Source organism: Vigna umbellata, chromosome 2 (assembly GCF_029865625.1).
Source record: "Vigna umbellata cultivar VRB3 chromosome 2, Vumbellata_1.0, whole genome shotgun sequence".
NCBI lineage: Eukaryota > Viridiplantae > Streptophyta > Magnoliopsida > Fabales > Fabaceae > Vigna > Vigna umbellata.
Window position 1 is genome coordinate 24,183,939 of NC_142166.1, and position 17,541 is coordinate 24,201,479.

General features: G+C 32.1%; 1 protein-coding gene across 5 annotated transcripts; it reads left to right on the forward strand.

Moving 5' to 3' along the window:
• Positions 1–468: 468 nt before the first annotated feature.
• LOC124847984 (protein MEI2-like 4) lies at positions 469–8,835 on the forward strand. Of its 5 annotated transcripts, none has more exons than XM_088106464.1 (16): positions 469–951; positions 1,619–1,654; positions 1,766–1,914; positions 2,162–2,213; positions 3,144–3,473; positions 3,801–4,216; positions 4,325–4,483; positions 4,668–4,784; positions 4,869–5,017; positions 5,277–5,359; positions 5,439–5,840; positions 6,295–6,925; positions 7,253–7,337; positions 7,434–7,502; positions 7,607–7,786; positions 8,142–8,835. In XM_088106464.1, exons 3-16 carry the CDS (start codon positions 1,837–1,839, stop codon positions 8,304–8,306), a joined length of 2,916 nt encoding a protein of 971 aa, XP_087962590.1. In that variant the 5' UTR covers positions 469–951; positions 1,619–1,654; positions 1,766–1,836; the 3' UTR covers positions 8,307–8,835. The 5 variants fall into 5 exon arrangements, with proteins under 5 accessions (XP_087962590.1, XP_047181538.1, XP_087962591.1 ...); XM_047325582.2 differs by having other exon boundaries at positions 1,619–1,641; XM_088106465.1 differs by having other exon boundaries at positions 1,619–1,641; positions 5,442–5,840.
• Positions 8,836–17,541: the final 8,706 nt, after the last annotated feature.

Here is a 17,541-nt window from a genome sequence, read left to right on the forward strand (position 1 = left end):
CATCAGTTTCATAATTAAAATGTAATAAATTAGGTTCCTATATAATGTATTATCTGATGTAAGAAAAATATATGTTATCAAATTTTTTACATTTTAAAATGCACATATTTGAAGTAAATAAATTATTTATTGTTGCAAGACGACATCTAAGAAGATAGCATTTATGGAAGAAAATATAGCAAAAAATACTGTAATAAAAGTAAAAATTAGTAGATATAAGGTATAGAATTTTACAAATCTCACTTTCCAAGTTAAGACCAATGGACAGACTTTCATATGATATAAAAGAGAGGTTTCAACTTTCATCTTGTTGTTTTTCACTGGAAAATATAAATAATAAATAAATAAATAAAAATTAAAGATTGTGTTATTACAACTTCCACACTATCTCTACGCCTATTTATTCTCCTTCCACATTTCTAGTTTTCAATTTTAATTATTATTTTTTAATAATTTGTTTTCCTGTATTTTGCATTTCAAAGCCAACTAACACCCTTTCCTTTCTCTTTCTCTGTCAGAAGACTAAAAAACACCTCTGTTGTTGCGTTGTCTGTTTTTTCTCTCCAAACCAGAGAGCGACCGCCGGCGAGCCTTCCTCGCCGGTAATTCGCTCTTCCTCGCCGGAGTTTTCCGCAACCTCCATTTGCCCGGTCGCAGCTTCGAATTGGGGTTATTTTTTTTTGCGGCTCCGTTTGAAGGAGCCATTTCTGCATAATTATTCGTGGCTTTTCCTTCTCAGCGCGTCTTAGATTGCAATGCAGAGGGAAGGAGGTTCCTGTTGTGGGGGAGAGCGTGGGATCTCTTGTTTCTGAAATTCCTCTGCTCTGGCGCCTTTGAGAGATTCGGTTTTTTGTCTGTTTCTCTTTGTTCTGGATGAGGAGTGTGGGGAATTTTGTGGATGAGGGGATTTTGGAGTTTCTCTGCTAGCGAGGTTGGGTTCCAATCCAGAAGGTGCAAATCTGTTTTGTTAAAAATATTATGGTTTGTGTTTATAGTGTGTTTTTGTTTTTTCTTTTTCTGTTTGGGGGATGAACAGTTTTTTTCTCTTTTGTTGAAGTAGTTGTTATGAAGTATACCGTGAGATGATAATTTCTTTGGTGTTCATGTTTTTGATCTGTTGGTGTTTTCAGATTATGGCTTCTCTGAAATTTTGGTTTTATCTCTTGATCTGTTAATGTTTGAGGCTTTCGCTGTGAAATTCCCTCTACATACGTGTAATTTTGTGGTAGAATATCTGGAGTACTGCAAACTTAAGCTTGACTTTCTTTTTTTCTGTATTTTTTTTTTGAAAAAAAAAGGGAGAGCTGTTGTTACAGTTAAATGTTTTTTTTTTTTGTGTGTGTTAGTTTCCATGGATGCTTTTTGTTTTTTTCTTTTTTTGCTTTGGCGAACATATGGCCAAACTGTGTTAGGTCGTTGGTAGGTAAGCATCGAGTTTTTTTCTTTGCCTAATACCATCCTGTGTTCTCCTTCCTTCTGGTAGTGTTTAGTTGAAGATGCAACTATTTGTGCCTTAGTTTTATACTATTTTTTTCTTAATTTTACAATTGAATATAGGTGGTGCTTCTGGTAGGGTTTTCAATAGTCCATTTTCTTACTCTTTTCTTTATTTGTTCAGGGGTGAAGGGGATGGTGATGTTGGTAAGTTGTAATTGTGAGTCTGAGTTTTTCTTTCTGCCAGTAGCAGTTATTTTTTATAGGGTTGCCATGTTCATTATTATCTGTCCTTTCCTTTGTCTTGGGAATGACCTTGAATTTCACGCAGGATGATCTTGGATAGAGCCTAACAAAGCTAGCAAGGGAGGAGGCTTTCAGTATTTTCTGGATAGCTACAGGATGCCTTCTGAAATAATGGAGAAGAGGGGTGTGTCTGCCTCATCCCACTTTTTGGATGACATTTCCTATGCTTCTGAGGTAATTACTATGCTAACTGCCTCATCGTGTTTCTTAAAATTTTGTAACAACGCCTCAGGTTAATTTTTATCCGAAGTTTATAACCGTTTCGTCATCCTTTTAAGGATTATCAGTTCCGTGAACATTTTACAGCCCAAGACTTCAGTTTTCTTATGATAAAAAAAAGACTTCAGTTTTCTCATTATGTTATAAATTTGTCTTGTTCTCCATGGCCTTGATGCTAAACATGTGTTTAACTTTTGGGCAGAAGAATATTGGATTACGGAAGCCAAAATCTCTTCATGACCATTTTCTACAGGGTGAGGCCAATAAACTAATTGTTGTTATTTGTTCAAAACGGTTTCATTTGTTCTGCTGGTTTATCTGTGTGTCAATTGCATCATTAATGCACCAAATAGATTTGCTTGGAGATAGTTAATGAGTAAACTCTTTTATGCTCCAGTTTAGAAATTGGCTATTAACTATCATTGAGTTTATACACGTTAGTTTTTGAAGAATCTTTCCGTATATTTCTGTTCTATATCATGTCTCAATTGAAATGCAGCTGTACATTTCAAAGCAATATTTCTCCCATTTTCTGTTTCAATTTGTTTTTAAATGTTCCGTTTGCATTCAGAAGAAATGATTGCTAATGTTGCTAACAAGTATCTTAGTTCAAACCAAGGTCTTAAATTCCCAAACTTGTATATTATATGGGGATTGGTGATAATATTTATTGATTTGTCTTATTTAACCCTTACTGTTCTCACTTTTTTTCTGAAAACAATATGTAGTTTTTTTTCTTGTCCTGGAATAATGAATATCACCCATCAACATTGCAAACACTTTTAAGTTTTAATAAGTAATTGGCATTGGCATCATCTAAAATTAATATTTTTTATTCTTTTTATGATAGCAATCTAATTGCTGCAAACTTTAATAAATTAATGTCTTTTATTGAATGCATAAATTAAATAACTCGGTCTTGCAACATTTTGATTATGTATAGCTGGGACAATTAATGCTAATCATGAATTTGGATTCTGTGCTCTGCTGGATTCGAAGGTTAATATGATTTTGGCATTAATTTTATTACGAATTTACTGTTTCTTTATTTTGCTAAGTAATAATTATGTAATATCTGTGTATTTATGTTTGTTTGCTTGTCTTACATTAATAAAGCAAATAATCTATCTACTGGATATGTCACTAGTTTCTGGATATAGTAATTTCAATCTTTAAATTTTCAGGCAAGAGTGAAATGGCGGCATCACCTGGCTCTATTTTGAATACTTCATCACCCCGTTCAACAAATGCAAAATCTGGCTTGTCAATCTCTCATACTACTCTATCTGGGGAAATTACAGGAGACCTACATTTTGGCAGAGAAGCAGGCACTATAGAGATGCTGAAGGATTCCACGGAATCCCTTAATTATACTAAGAGGTCATGGTCTAATGTGCATAGGCAGCCAGCATCTAGCTCATATGGTCTAATTGGCAGCAAGATTGTCACCAATGCTTCCTCACGTGAAAGTAGTCTATTTTCAAGCTCCCTGTCTGAGGTTTTTAGCCAAAAGAGTAAGAATTTCTTTCAAGGATGTTAAGATGGTTTGCATGCATGTATTATGTGTCTTGTAGCATTATCTAGTTCTGATTTCTTTTACTCTTTGTAATACTTTATATACAAGTTTCTATTTACATTCATTTGCATGCCATCTATTGCAACTTATCATAGCAGAATATATGCATATTATCTTTTGTGAAGTAGCACAACAAAGTAGGGCACATCCCTCACCAAATCCCACTAAAATATGAAACTAAGAAAATTATCTAGTTGTTATAGATTTTGTTATTTTACTTTAGTTCAGATGATATCCTCATGTTATAATGTATATCTTAATGCAGTGAGGTTATTGGGGAATGGAGTGCCATCTGGTCAACCCATTACTGTTGGTTCCCTTCCTGAGGAAGAACCATATAAATCTCTGGGAGAAATTGAGGCTGACACTATTGGAAATCTCCTTCCTGATGAAGATGACCTTTTTTCTGGAGTCACTAACGAGTTAGGATGCAGTACTCGGGCTAGAATGAATGATGATTTTGAAGATTTTGATTTGTTCAGCAGCAGTGGAGGCATGGAATTGGAAGGAGATGATGAACTTCTAATTTCTGGAAAGGGAACCAGTTTCATTTATGAAGATCCTGATTACTTTGGAGCCTCTAAAGGAAAACTTCCTTTTGGTGAACAATCTTCAAGAACACTTTTTGTTAGAAACATCAATAGCAATGTTGAAGACTCTGAACTTAAGGCTCTCTTTGAGGTGAACCTTTATTTATTTATTGTGGCTGCTATCTTAAGAATTTTCATAAAGCATTTCATACCACTAACGATGGAATGTAAAAATGGACTATTTTGTTTGTTCTGGCAGCAATATGGAGACATTCGAACCATATACACTGCCTGCAAGCATCGTGGGTTTGTTATGATTTCATATTATGATCTAAGGGCATCACAAAATGCAATGAAGGCACTTCAAAATAGGTCATTGAGATTTAGGAAACTAGATATACATTACTCAATTCCAAAGGTAATGATGTTACTAACCTCATCTATGCATAATTCCATTTCCCTTGTTTCATTTGGGTAAAGTTTATATTTCCCTTGTTCATGTTATCATTTATTATTACAGGCATAGGTTTTACTTGTTCAATTGCTTGTGTGTATCTTTGATGATTTTCTTATAGATATATCTTTATTTGATGACATATCAGGGCAATGCTCCAGAGAAAGATATTGGCCATGGTACACTGATGATATCTGATCTTGATTCATCTGTTTTGAATGATGAACTTAAACAGATATTTGGATTTTATGGAGAAATTAGAGATGTGAGTTGTTCTTGTTGGTTTTCATCCATTTTTTTGTGTTTTGTAATGATACAAGCATCTTAAACATTATCTGTGAAATTGCAGATCTTTGAATATCCTCAATTGAATCACGTCAAATTTATCGAATTTTATGATGTTCGAGCTGCAGAAGCTTCTCTTCGTGCACTGAATGGGATCTGCTTTGCTGGGAAGCACATTAAGCTTGAGCCCGGACATCCCATGATTGCAACATGGTGGCTACCGCTTCTCCTTTATTTTTTAATTTAATTTTCTTATCTAAATATATTGACTTTTACAATTGTTTTCTACTTTAAAAAGGTGTCAATCTTAACCAATGTATTGTTCATGAGGTCTTATTTTGAATCTCCATATTTTTTCTCGTCACCTTTAATAGTATTATTTACTTTTAGAGGTTGATAGAGGGTATAGTTGTTGGAACCACCTTGATGCAAAGATAACATCTTGACAATTGTGGAAACCTTGCTTTTGTAGTATGATGCAGCAGTCTCAGAAGGGACAAGATGATCCTGATCTTGGTCATAGTCTTAGTGACAACATCTCCTTAAGACATAAGGGTATGATTTTGTCTGAATTCACTTGTCTATTTTTCCTCATAACTAATACGGTCTTGGTCTCACTAGACATAACTTACAGCAGGAGTGTCATCTGGATTTATTGCATCTGCTGGCAGCTTGGAAAATGGATATAATCAAGGATTTCATTCTGCAGCACAGTTACCTGCTTTCATTGATAACTCACTATTTAATATGAATTCTAACATTCACAAGACAGCAAGAGGGGCATCTACTGGAAAAGTATCTGGTGTTTTTGAGGCCAGTAACACTATTGATTCTATGAAATTTGCATCTGTTTCGAGGTTCCATCCTCATTCTTTACCTGAATATCGCGATAGTTTAGCTAATGGAAGTCCTTACAACTATTCAAGTACCATTAACATGGCTGCCAATATTGGAAATGGATCAACGGAATCATCTGAGAGCAGGCACATTCAGGGAATAAACTCAACTGGGAACCTTGCAGAGTTTAATGCAGGAGGTAAGTTTATGTGCTAAGAAAACCTCTTATTAATGCTTCCTTTATTTACAACAGTTTTGAAATATTTCTGTGTGTAGAAAATTGTGATAAGGGACCAATGTGTTGCAAAGGTTGAACTTATTGTTCACATTTGATGGCATCCTAGGAATTTACAACCTTATAACAATGAGCTTGACTGTTAATTCTCGGATTTTCAATATTTTCATTGTTTTAATAGACCCAAAAATAAGACCCAGAAATACTCGAGTCAAAATATTGATCCAGGTGAATTTAGACTTGCCTGAGATTTAAGCAGTCCAATTTGATTATTGATCTTGAAGTCAGTTTTTATATCACCTTGTAAGTGGTAGAAGATGCTGGGAAATTGTACACTGAACCAATATCAAATATGAATTCAATAGTTCTATATTTGAATGGTAGTATGTGAAATCTTTGTTTTATTTTGAATATGCAGGAAATGGAAACCGCTCCAATCATGGACTTTATCATATGTGGAATGGCTCCAACTTGCATCAACAACCTCCTTCAAATGCCATTCTTTGGCAGAAAACATCATCCTTTGTTAATGGTGCTGGTTCTCCATGTCTTCCACAGATACCCAGCTTTCCTAGAACACCTCCCCATGTGCTGAGAGCATCACATATAGACCATCAAGTGGGATCAGCACCCGTTGTTACAGCCTCACCATGGGAAAGACAACATTCTTACTTGGGAGAGTCACCGGATGGTTCTGGTTTTAGATTGGGTTCTGTGGGAAGCCCCGGCTTTCATGGTAGCTGGCAGATGCATCCTCCTGCTTCTCACAGCATATTTTCTCATGTTAGTGGGAATGGTACAGAATTGACATCAAATACTGGGCAGGGCTCTCCTAAGCAGTTATCACATGTTTTACCTGGGAGACTTCCCATGAATTTGGTTTCTAAATTTGATTCTAGCAATGAACGCCTGAGAAACCTCTATCCTCGAAGAAATGAACCAAACACTAACAGCAATGCAGATAAGAAACAATATGAACTTGACCTAGGTCGCATATTGCGTGGGGATGACAGCCGAACAACCCTCATGATAAAGAATATTCCCAACAAGTATGCCAATTATCTCCCTACCTTTTTTAAAATTTTGCTGCTTATGCTGTTATCACTTCTTGCTTATCTTACCAAAGAAAATTATTATTAGTTACATTGGCAATTGCTTATTTGGTTTGTCCCCTTTTAATTTTGGTGCATTAGCCATACAAATGCTGTCCCTCCTTTCGCTTGCTTACTCGTCTTTGATTTTTTGCATGTAGCCTTAATATTGATCAATTGGTTTTCCATACAGATTTAACAAGTTTTACAAAGATTGAAGCATGCCTATTCTTTTGCACTGGTCTTTCTGTTTCTCTTTTTATATTTGTTTAAATATTTTGGCAGGTATACTTCAAAGATGCTTCTTGCTGCCATTGATGAACAATGTCGAGGAACATATGATTTTTTGTATTTGCCAATTGATTTCAAGGCAAGTATTTTCCTGGAGTTGCTAGTTGCTTGACTCCTTCCCTAAATGTAGCAAATCATAAATGTGTTTCTAAGTAAATTCTACTAATGGTTGCAGAACAAATGTAATGTTGGCTATGCATTCATCAATATGATTGATCCTGGTCAAATTATTCCATTCCACAAGGTTATTTGGAAATCCTTATGTAATCCTAATTTGATTTAATTATCTGGGATATGAATTCTATGTTTATCTGTTTATATGTTTAATAGATAAGGAATATTGTGCAGGCCTTTAACGGAAAAAAATGGGAGAAGTTCAACAGTGAAAAGGTAGCAGTACTCGCATATGCCCGAATTCAAGGAAAAGGTGCTCTCATTGCTCATTTTCAGAATTCAAGCCTGATGAATGAAGATAAACGTTGCCGCCCTATTCTTTTCCATACAGATGGCCCAAATGCTGGCGATCCGGTAAATCAGCTTGTTCTTTAGATGTAACTATTTTCCTGATGTTTCCATGAATATATTAGTTGCTGATTCAAGTAAACTGGGTGTTAATTAAGGGCTTTCTCACGTCAAAACTTATGGCCTGATATTTAATGTTAACATGCATTGGGTGTGGCAAGAAAGTTTTTTGAAGGAATACTTCACTGATGACTTTAATGGCTAGTAAATGCAATCTATTGTTTCGACTGTTTCGAGTATTAAATTCATTTAACAAACTGGGATAAGGATATATAGAAGGCTTGCTACCTAATTGTACTAATGTGTTTTATGCTGATATGGTATACCCCAGAGGCAATATTAATCTAATCTGTCGCTGCAGGAGCCTTTCCCATTGGGTAACAATATTAGAGTGAGGCCTGGGAAATCTCGCGCAAATGGTAGCGAGGAGAATCGCAGCCAAGGGAATCCTTCATCTTTTGCAAGTGGTGAAGAGTCTGGGAATGGAATGGAATCATCTTCGATCTCTTCAAAAAACTCTGACTGATTTGCCTAATGCACTAACAGTTCAATGTTGCCTGTCATGTCAACTCCAAGACTGTATATTTACATTTTTCTTTTTGTTCGATTGGGCGAGGAGTTGGAGCTGGTCGGAAAGGGAGGGGGCTCACAATTTTTTCCCATAGAGGAGCCTTGCAAAGAGTTTTTGGATGATGAGGTACATAACCAGAATGAAGCCACTGGTTCTAGTGTTTTCGTTATTTTCCTAAAATTTTGCATGGAGTACTTCTACCATCTCACAAGTTTCGAGAATGGCTAAACTGAAGCTTAAAATTTTGGCTGGCTGTGAATGGACAATGTGACATTTTGCAGTTCCCTTGAGATAATAAGCATTATTGCGGGTTTCTTGGGTACTTGCTGGTTTTGTTTTCACTGTTTAATGTTCATATGTAATTTTGTTTCCCTATATTCCCAGGCATTGGTGTCCTTATGGGATTTTCTGTCCATATGATCATATGATGGATTGTTGAGGGAACACATTTAAATGGAACATTCTTCGATGGTAGTCGTTCGGATATTGCTGTTTCGATTCTTATTTCTGCATTCTTTCGTAAGTGCTCACAAAAATGCTTAACTCAGCCTTAGTTACATATACTAGTAGCAAATTCTTTCATATTAAAGATTCCTCAGTCAGAAAAAAGAAAGTTGAGTATACATAAACTGTTTAAATTCGTTTCTTTTTAAATTAAATCAAGATATACGTTTAACTTTTGAAGAAGTTAAATAAAAGAAAATTCTATACAAGTTAAGTGTATTGATTATGCATATTTTTCGAAGTTTGATGATTATAAGGTCTTATCTAAAAGTTTTTTGATGAAGAAAACTATTTTTACAAATTGTATGTTCAGAATGACATATGTTGGCATTTATTTGTACGGAAGTGACTGGTGGTGAGCTTTATGGTCATGACTTGCAGCAGCACGTTGTCTGCAACAAGACTTGATGAAATGATATATGTTCTGTATATAGATATTTGGCTTTTCTTACCATGACAGTGACTGATCCTTCTTCTGCCAAGTTTAGTTTGGATGGTGAGAAAGTAAAAGATTAAAAATTATTTAGATCAATTAAAAATTATAAAAATAAGTAAAAGATAAGATGATTTAATTTATTATTATATTTTAGTTAATTATTTATTATTATTACTATAAAAAAATATTTTAAAGCGTTAGAATTTGTGCATCAATTAAATATACGATGAATTTAGAACCTTTAATTAGGTGTTGATTTTAGAATATTTAGAGTTTATTTTTTAAAATAGTGAGTCCTCCAAATATTTTTAACAATATTTTTATTTATTGAATATATTTAATTATAACGAATCATTATCAAATCATTAATATATAATCTCATTTTACATCTTTATATAGTCATTAATATATTATCTCATATTGGATAAAATTAAAAATCTCAGTCAAGGGAAAATCTCAGTCAAGGGATGTTTTTGTAAAAAAAATTGGCCATAATAAAAAGAAAAATTTGCAGTTTGGGACTTGTTACTCTCTTAGCACATCACTTATTCCAAATGCACAAGATCAAGTCCTTCTACCTTCATTAAATTCGTTTATAAAGAGGTTTCAAGTATGATCATATATTTTTTATTTTTGTTTTGATATTTTTTTAACACAGATAGAAGTCCGTTCCAAAAGTAGTTAACAAGGATGTGTCAGTGCAGTTCGCACAAACTTTACCGAAACTAGGAGTGATTTTATCTTTTGGTTTCAAGAGGACAACACTTTTAACGATGACACCTTTCAATTCATGCACAAAACGTCACGGACAATTTTTTTTTTTCACTGAGATTTTACAAAAAGAATATTTTAATAAGTTGAAATTAATTTACATACAAATTAGAAAGTAAAAATTTAAATAAAATAATTTTAAAAACTATAAATTAACTTATACATAAACAAAATTTATTTTATAAAAATAATATTTTTAATTTTTTTCTTCTAATATTTTCTTTCAAATATTTATGATAAAGTTCATGTCTTTTGGATTATAGTTCATATGTAAAAGATAATATCTGTCATTTAAATAAGTTTAGATATTATTTCGGCTATATAAAAGTAAAGACTGATATTAAAAAAAATTGGTACAGAAAATGTGGATTGCATAATATTTTGGTATAAAAATCTTAATATTATCAATGAATATTTAAGAACTATAGTGATAAAAGTTAATGAAAGTTTTTAAGTAGTTATCCTAATTAAGGAAGTATAAAATATGATGTAAGATTCGGAAATTCTACTTAGTTTATATTTGGATTTAAGAGAGACTGAAAAAGAAAAAAAAGATATAGTGGAAGAGAAGATGAGAAAATTTTATCTTTACTTTCTATTAAGTGAATTTTTAAGAAAATATTTAAATTTTAAATTTATTGGTATAACATCCTTGGATAATTATAACCTTCAATATATGATTGACTTTTAAATTTAGAGTTTCATTATGGTTTTGTTCTTAAAATATATTTATTGAAAATTATGAGAAGAAGTATATTTATATTAACTTTAATCTCTATTCCTAATGTAACATCCCAATATCTCACATTGGATAATTCATATTATTACATTTACGGTAACATCCCGTAATCTCACACTTAAAAATTCACAGTTGATATACATATTTTAAACTCAGATTTCAACTATAAACTCCTAAGTATAACTTGAATCCTTCTAACTTATCTTCGATCTCTTTCTTCATTGGTATTGCTTCAGACGACATTCCTTCATCTGCTCCCGTATAATATCACGCATTATACGATCATCGCATTCACATGCACACACATGTAAGGGTGAGCTAACAATTCAATACAATAAACATACCTCGATATCAAACCATACTATGCTCACTATACCAGATCAAATTACATAAACAAATATGAGTTACACACTAAACCACATTGCATGCATCAATATATATCAAACACCAAATCAGAATGCATACACCAATATGCATCATGCATACACCAATATGCATCATGCATACACCAATATGCATCATGCATACACCAATATGCATCAAACACCAAATCAGAATGCATACACCAATATGCATCACGTCCATCCATCCCAAAAGTCATACAAATTGAGTATATCGCATACATTCACATACTCTCCACATAAATCACATCATTATAATTCACAATCTTATTCAGATGCATAAATTCAAATCTAATAAAGTCCAATTATTTCAGAAATCATACAAACTGAATATATTCCAACAAGATATATTACACAATAATTTAACAGTACATAATCTGTTCAATAGGATTTAAGTTAAAAACTTGTCGAGTAGACTTCCAGGAAAGAGAGGTGCGTCACAATGGACAACTTAAGTACCAAGTCTTTCCTTAGCCAAAGTGTTCCTCAAATAGTTTTTAACAAATTTCTTATTTACAGATTTAAAACAACAGCATATAATATTAACACCGAAATTTAATATAGATATCAAAAAAATAGAAATTTAAGCAATATTGAGATCTCTGAGAAGATACGAAATTAATATCTCTAAATCGGTAACTCCGATTTCAAATCTGAATGGTCACAAAAATTCACTATTTGTTATAAACTACATATTAAAATTTCAGGTTGATCCAACGGTTAACTAGATAGATATTGAGGTTTTTACCGAGGTAACTCAGGTGCAGAATTTTAAGTGGTTTTCGGTTATACTCAAAATGCGGAACTAATTTCCCTAATCACAGACATTTAATTACAAATCTGAACGGTCAAAATGACTTAATATGTCTTATGAATTACATACTAAATTTTGGGCTCAATCTAACGGTAGATGAAATATATATGAAATTTGTACCATGATAGCTTAAGAACAACAATACAGTGTTCATCCGATTGTTTCACACTTTCGAAATTTCTTTCTCTAAACATAGACCTTCAATTACAAATCCGATCGGTCAAATTGTATTAATATGTCCTAAGAATCATATATCAAATTTTGAGGTTGATCTAACGGTTAAATAGGTCAAAATCTATATTTTTACCGAGACAACTTAGTAACAGAACTACAGGGTGACTAATTTACTCAAACTTGCAGTATTTATTTCTCCAAGTACAGACTTCTATTTTCAAATCTGAACGGTCAAAGTTTAGTAATAGGTCTTAGGATTCACATACTAAAATTTTAGCTAAATCCAACGGTGAAAACAATTAATAGAAAATTTTCACAACAGTAACTCGAAAATAAGAAATTATAATAATGAAAACTATATTTATATAAGTGAATAGATAACTACCATTACCAAAATTTTAACATACTCATAACTCATATTCATTATCATAACATGGATAAAAAAAATCATATACAAGAAGGATTAGCTCCCCTACCTCTATTCCAGACTTAATCTCCTGCTCCGAATTTGTTTCCCCGAAACCCTTCAGAACCTCTACTCTTCTTGCAACTAAAAATTTCTCCCTAACTCTTTCTTCTCTATTTCTCAAGCTCTCACTTGATTCCTCTTTTCTTGGTGCAAAATACCCTTCCCTCCCATGGCTATTTATAGTAAAAAAAATTTACTATTCATTAATATTTTAATATTATTTATTATTTTAATATTATTTAAAAATAATATTTCAATCATTTTCTCACCAAATCTGATCCTAATTTCTACCTACTACTTTCTTCCATGCTAAGGAATCTTAATGCTGAAAATTTATTTTTACTATTTACTTTTTACTATTTACTATTTACTTTTTACTATTCCATTAAAAAAATTTTACTAAATAAGTTACCAAAAATTTGAACCTCTCCTTCTAAAATTACTATAATTTTATATCCAAAATTTACAATTTTATATCCATTAAAATTATTATTACTAATAAAATACTAAAATTTACTACTATAAATATATATATATATATATATATATATATATATATATATATATATATATTTTTTTTTTTTTTATGGGTCTTACACCTAACAACATGAAACTATTAAAATATGGAAACAAAATTCCAATTAGGTCATAGGAAAACAAAAGTTAAGTTTTATAATTACTTTTTTATGTTTTGACCTTAAATAAGTGTTAAAATAACACAGTTTATGTCAATTGTCATATTTAAACTATTGTTGGCTTTGAATCTTCGAATTCTATCACGATTTTGTTTTTAAAATATGCATATAAGAATTAAGAAAAAAATATATTTTTAATTATTCTTAACTTCAACTCTTACTTAAGCTATTAAATACTTTTATTGAAACAAAACAAAATTATTAGTAAGAAGATTATAAAACTTCTACTTTTCTCTATATATATTTCTATATATTTGGTCACTTTTAAAGTAAGTTCTTTTTGTTTTTATAAATTTTTTTAGCTTGTATCGTGAGTGCTTTAAGATTCATAGATTTTTAGTGTGTTATGGTGCTTTGGATTATTTTCCTCTATGTTATTTATTAATCTTTAGGTGTGTTTTAACTTGTTTTCTATTAGATTGTTTTTTCTTATAATTTTGAGCTAAGGGGAATTGAATTCTTTTTAGAAGTATTTAAGTTTGACTTTGAAGTTTGAACTTTTGTTGACTAACGAATTATATAGTTACTCTTATAATTGTTTGTGAATTTTTTTTACATATGAAGGTATTTTATTTATGGTTTTGCATGGACATATTTTGTATTAGTTGGTAATTTGTTGCAATTAGATATCATTTTGAATGAATTGGGAGTTACACATTGATAATGTGACTGAGATTCTATTTGATGAAAGAATTATGTTTTATATATAAAATTGAATGGGATAGATAATTTGAGATTATAAATTTATTTTTGGTAAATTTATGCATATTTTTAGTTTTACATCATTTATTGAACAAGAATTCACTTAATTAATCTTGTTTAAAGAAAAGATGACCAATCTCAAACTTAATTTATTTAACTATGAAGAGTTGTCTAATGAATTTCATAAAATTCACATTGTGAATGAGATTTGAACGAAACTCAACCCAAGAGTAACTGAAAATTAAATCAAATAAATTTAGTCAATGAATTTTAATTCAATGTGAAATTGTCTTAAATATAAAATGAGTCAAGATTAATTTAAAATAATGATATATTAATTATTTTATGAAATGAATTGAATTAAAAACATGTTATGATGAAAAAGAAAATGTAAATATGATTAATAAATTCAAAATTACGTATATTATAATGTGACCAGTTACCACAGTTATGTTTACTATGACAAATTCTACATATGAATAATTATTGTACAAATAATATTGAAACAATGATGTGTAGTAAATATTAAATTGGAATACTTTAAATTTTTAATTACGATACTTAATAAAAAAAATTGTAAAATTTATCATAATTTTGATATTAAAGAGTTAAGACTCACACCACACAAAATATTTATATATCATATGAAATATTAAGAGTGCTACATCTTCTATAAAAATGTTTATCCCACTATTGAACTCCGCTACTACCTTACATCATCGCCTGCTCATAGAAAGCGGTCATAGCAAAGCAAATCAAACATGATAAAATAACATTGTAAGCTAGCAATATTTTATCCCATCATATACTATACAATCATAATATTTAAAAAGAAATATCAATTCATACATTATACATATAACATATATTCTCAATTAATTACATCTTATAATTCTAACATACTCTATCTTAAACTTAATTCCAAAATATTTAAGCATTGAGTTAAACACTCATGAAGTCATGTAACCACAAAGTAAAATATCATGACTGACCCAAATTTACTAGGTCTAAATCTCTCATAACAAGATTAATTCACTTATAGCATCGCTAGAAAAAGAGTCCCTTACCTCAAATTCCGTTGTAGAAATCTTCTTAAACTTTCATCACCTAATACTATATGCATAATATTATACTAACCAATATGGAATTCCTCCTTATGAAAGACCATATCCATACAATGAACAGAACATGTCTATACCAATTAGTTCATTGCTTCAATATACTTTCAACCTCTCAAAACAATAATGATTCCATAACATTGGTAACCCTCATTTAAAATTTACAATCATAGACTCGCTTAGCAAATTCACTTACTTGGTAACGAATTACCTCTAAGGTTCTTCTTTTAGTATATACTTTTGAAACAATGTAATTGTAGTTGGTTTATTTTCTTAGTCATTTTAATTATTTTTAGAATAATGTAATTGGACAAGGCTTTTGAAACTATTATGTTTTGAATAAATTATGCATATCGAAAGGTTAAGGTGTTTTGAAAAATACATTTTCGTACTATGATAAAGTTTTGAAATTTACTGATTGTTGTAAATTCGTGACATCGCAGAAGTAATATGTAAAACAGGTTAAATATGTTTTTAGTCCCTCTTTCAAAATAAGGTACATTTTAGTCCTCCTCCTTAAGGAAACCTTAATTTTTGGTCCTCCAAAACTAACAACGTTAAAAAACAGCTGATGTGGCTAACGGTGATGTGTCACGCCATTATTTTTTTCTGATACTGAGTCAACGTCTCCTTCTTTGCATCTTCACGCTCAACTTCTCTCTCTCCCTCCATCTTCCTCATCAAACCCCCTCTCGACGTCGCAGTCGTACACCTCCCCTCCTTGGCCACCACCACACACATCGCAGCTGCATCACCCATTTTGTCTCCACTTCAGCATAGAACACATCCCTAATTGCCATAACATCATGACTTCTTGTTTATTCATTGCTCCTGATTCTGAATTAGGAAATAGGGCAGAGGAAGAGGGCCAAGTGGAGGCTGAAGATGGATTAAGGGTTTGTCAAACTGAAACCCCAGTTGAAGAGGTGCCAAGAATTCTTCCTAGAAGATGTGTTTCTCTAGCAATAATTCCCTTAGCCGAGCCAATCAATTCATACCAACAATTTTAACGAATAAAAGCTACCGACATTCATCCACAATCACCCTTTCTCTTTTCTTAAATATGTTCATCTTCCATACGGTGAGGGAAAAAGGGAGACAACGGGGTGTCCCTTCTCACACCTCTCTATCGTCTCCCAATTAAAGTTTTTTTTTCCATACAATCACCCTTGGTGGGTCTATCATCTCAAATACAGTCCAAAACATCCATTACCATCATCAAACACCATGGCTTCATCCCATCAGCACCCGCTCCACCATTTGTTTTTCACCTAGATCTGCAAAGAAAAGAAACACTGCAAGTCAGAAACCCTTATACTTTGGCATCATAAATCCCTAAATTGCGTCATCTCCTCCACCCATAAAACCCTAAATCAAACATCATGTTCGCTCCACTTTAGATTAGAATCGGAAACCCAAATCACGAGCTATACAGGCTTGTTCATAATTTCCCCTGCAAAAACTTTCATTCAAACCTGCAAAAAGAAATAAAACAGAAAGTTACAGGCGCCAATGCCCACCACTGTGTCACCGACTTGCTCATCTTCAAGTTTCGGTGCAGCGCCATACCAGTAATCACACTATCCCCACTCGTTAAGAGTCCTAGTTTTTGTCACCGCAAGAAGTTAATGGCGCGCAATTCAGATTCCTTCATTCGATCAGAGACGACGGCTGGTGACGGGATAGAGGTTTGCGGTGGTTCTGGTCGACGAGGTTACGGTAGTGGACGGAGACGAAGATGCAAGGAAGGAGACAGAGGGAGAGGAGAGAAGCCGGAGTGATAGGTTGTCGTTGAAGCTATCAAATTAATACTACTTTTCAAGGCAACTTCAGTATTGCCAAGTAGTATCCAAGAAAGTAGATAGGGCTAAAGTAACCCTGAGTCGTCTCCCTACGAACACGGAATTGCTTTCGAATATCTGACTCTTATGAATGTTATGCAATGCTTATGAATAAAAGTAATCGTTGAAGAATGTTTAAAGAATAAATAAGAAACTTAAAAACAATTATGATTAAATAGGCTAATTCCACTGCTTTTCCAAGATAGATTCATCATCGGTTATTCACGGATAATTGTTCAATTGATTATTGTTTTAGTTTCAAATTAATTAAAGTACATTCTTAATTAATTTGAAGGCGATCATGCATTTAACCAAAGTAAATTCTCAATCAAATGCAAAATCTTTCTAGATTATTCACAATAAATTCAACCAAAGTACATTCTCAATCAAATTCTATTGTGTTTAATCATGTTTATTCTTAAATCTCCTAACCAAGTTAAAAGTTAATCAATCAAAGTAAATTCTCAATTGATTATAATTGAAATTATTACTACCAACCAAAGTACATTTTCAATTGATAGTAAAA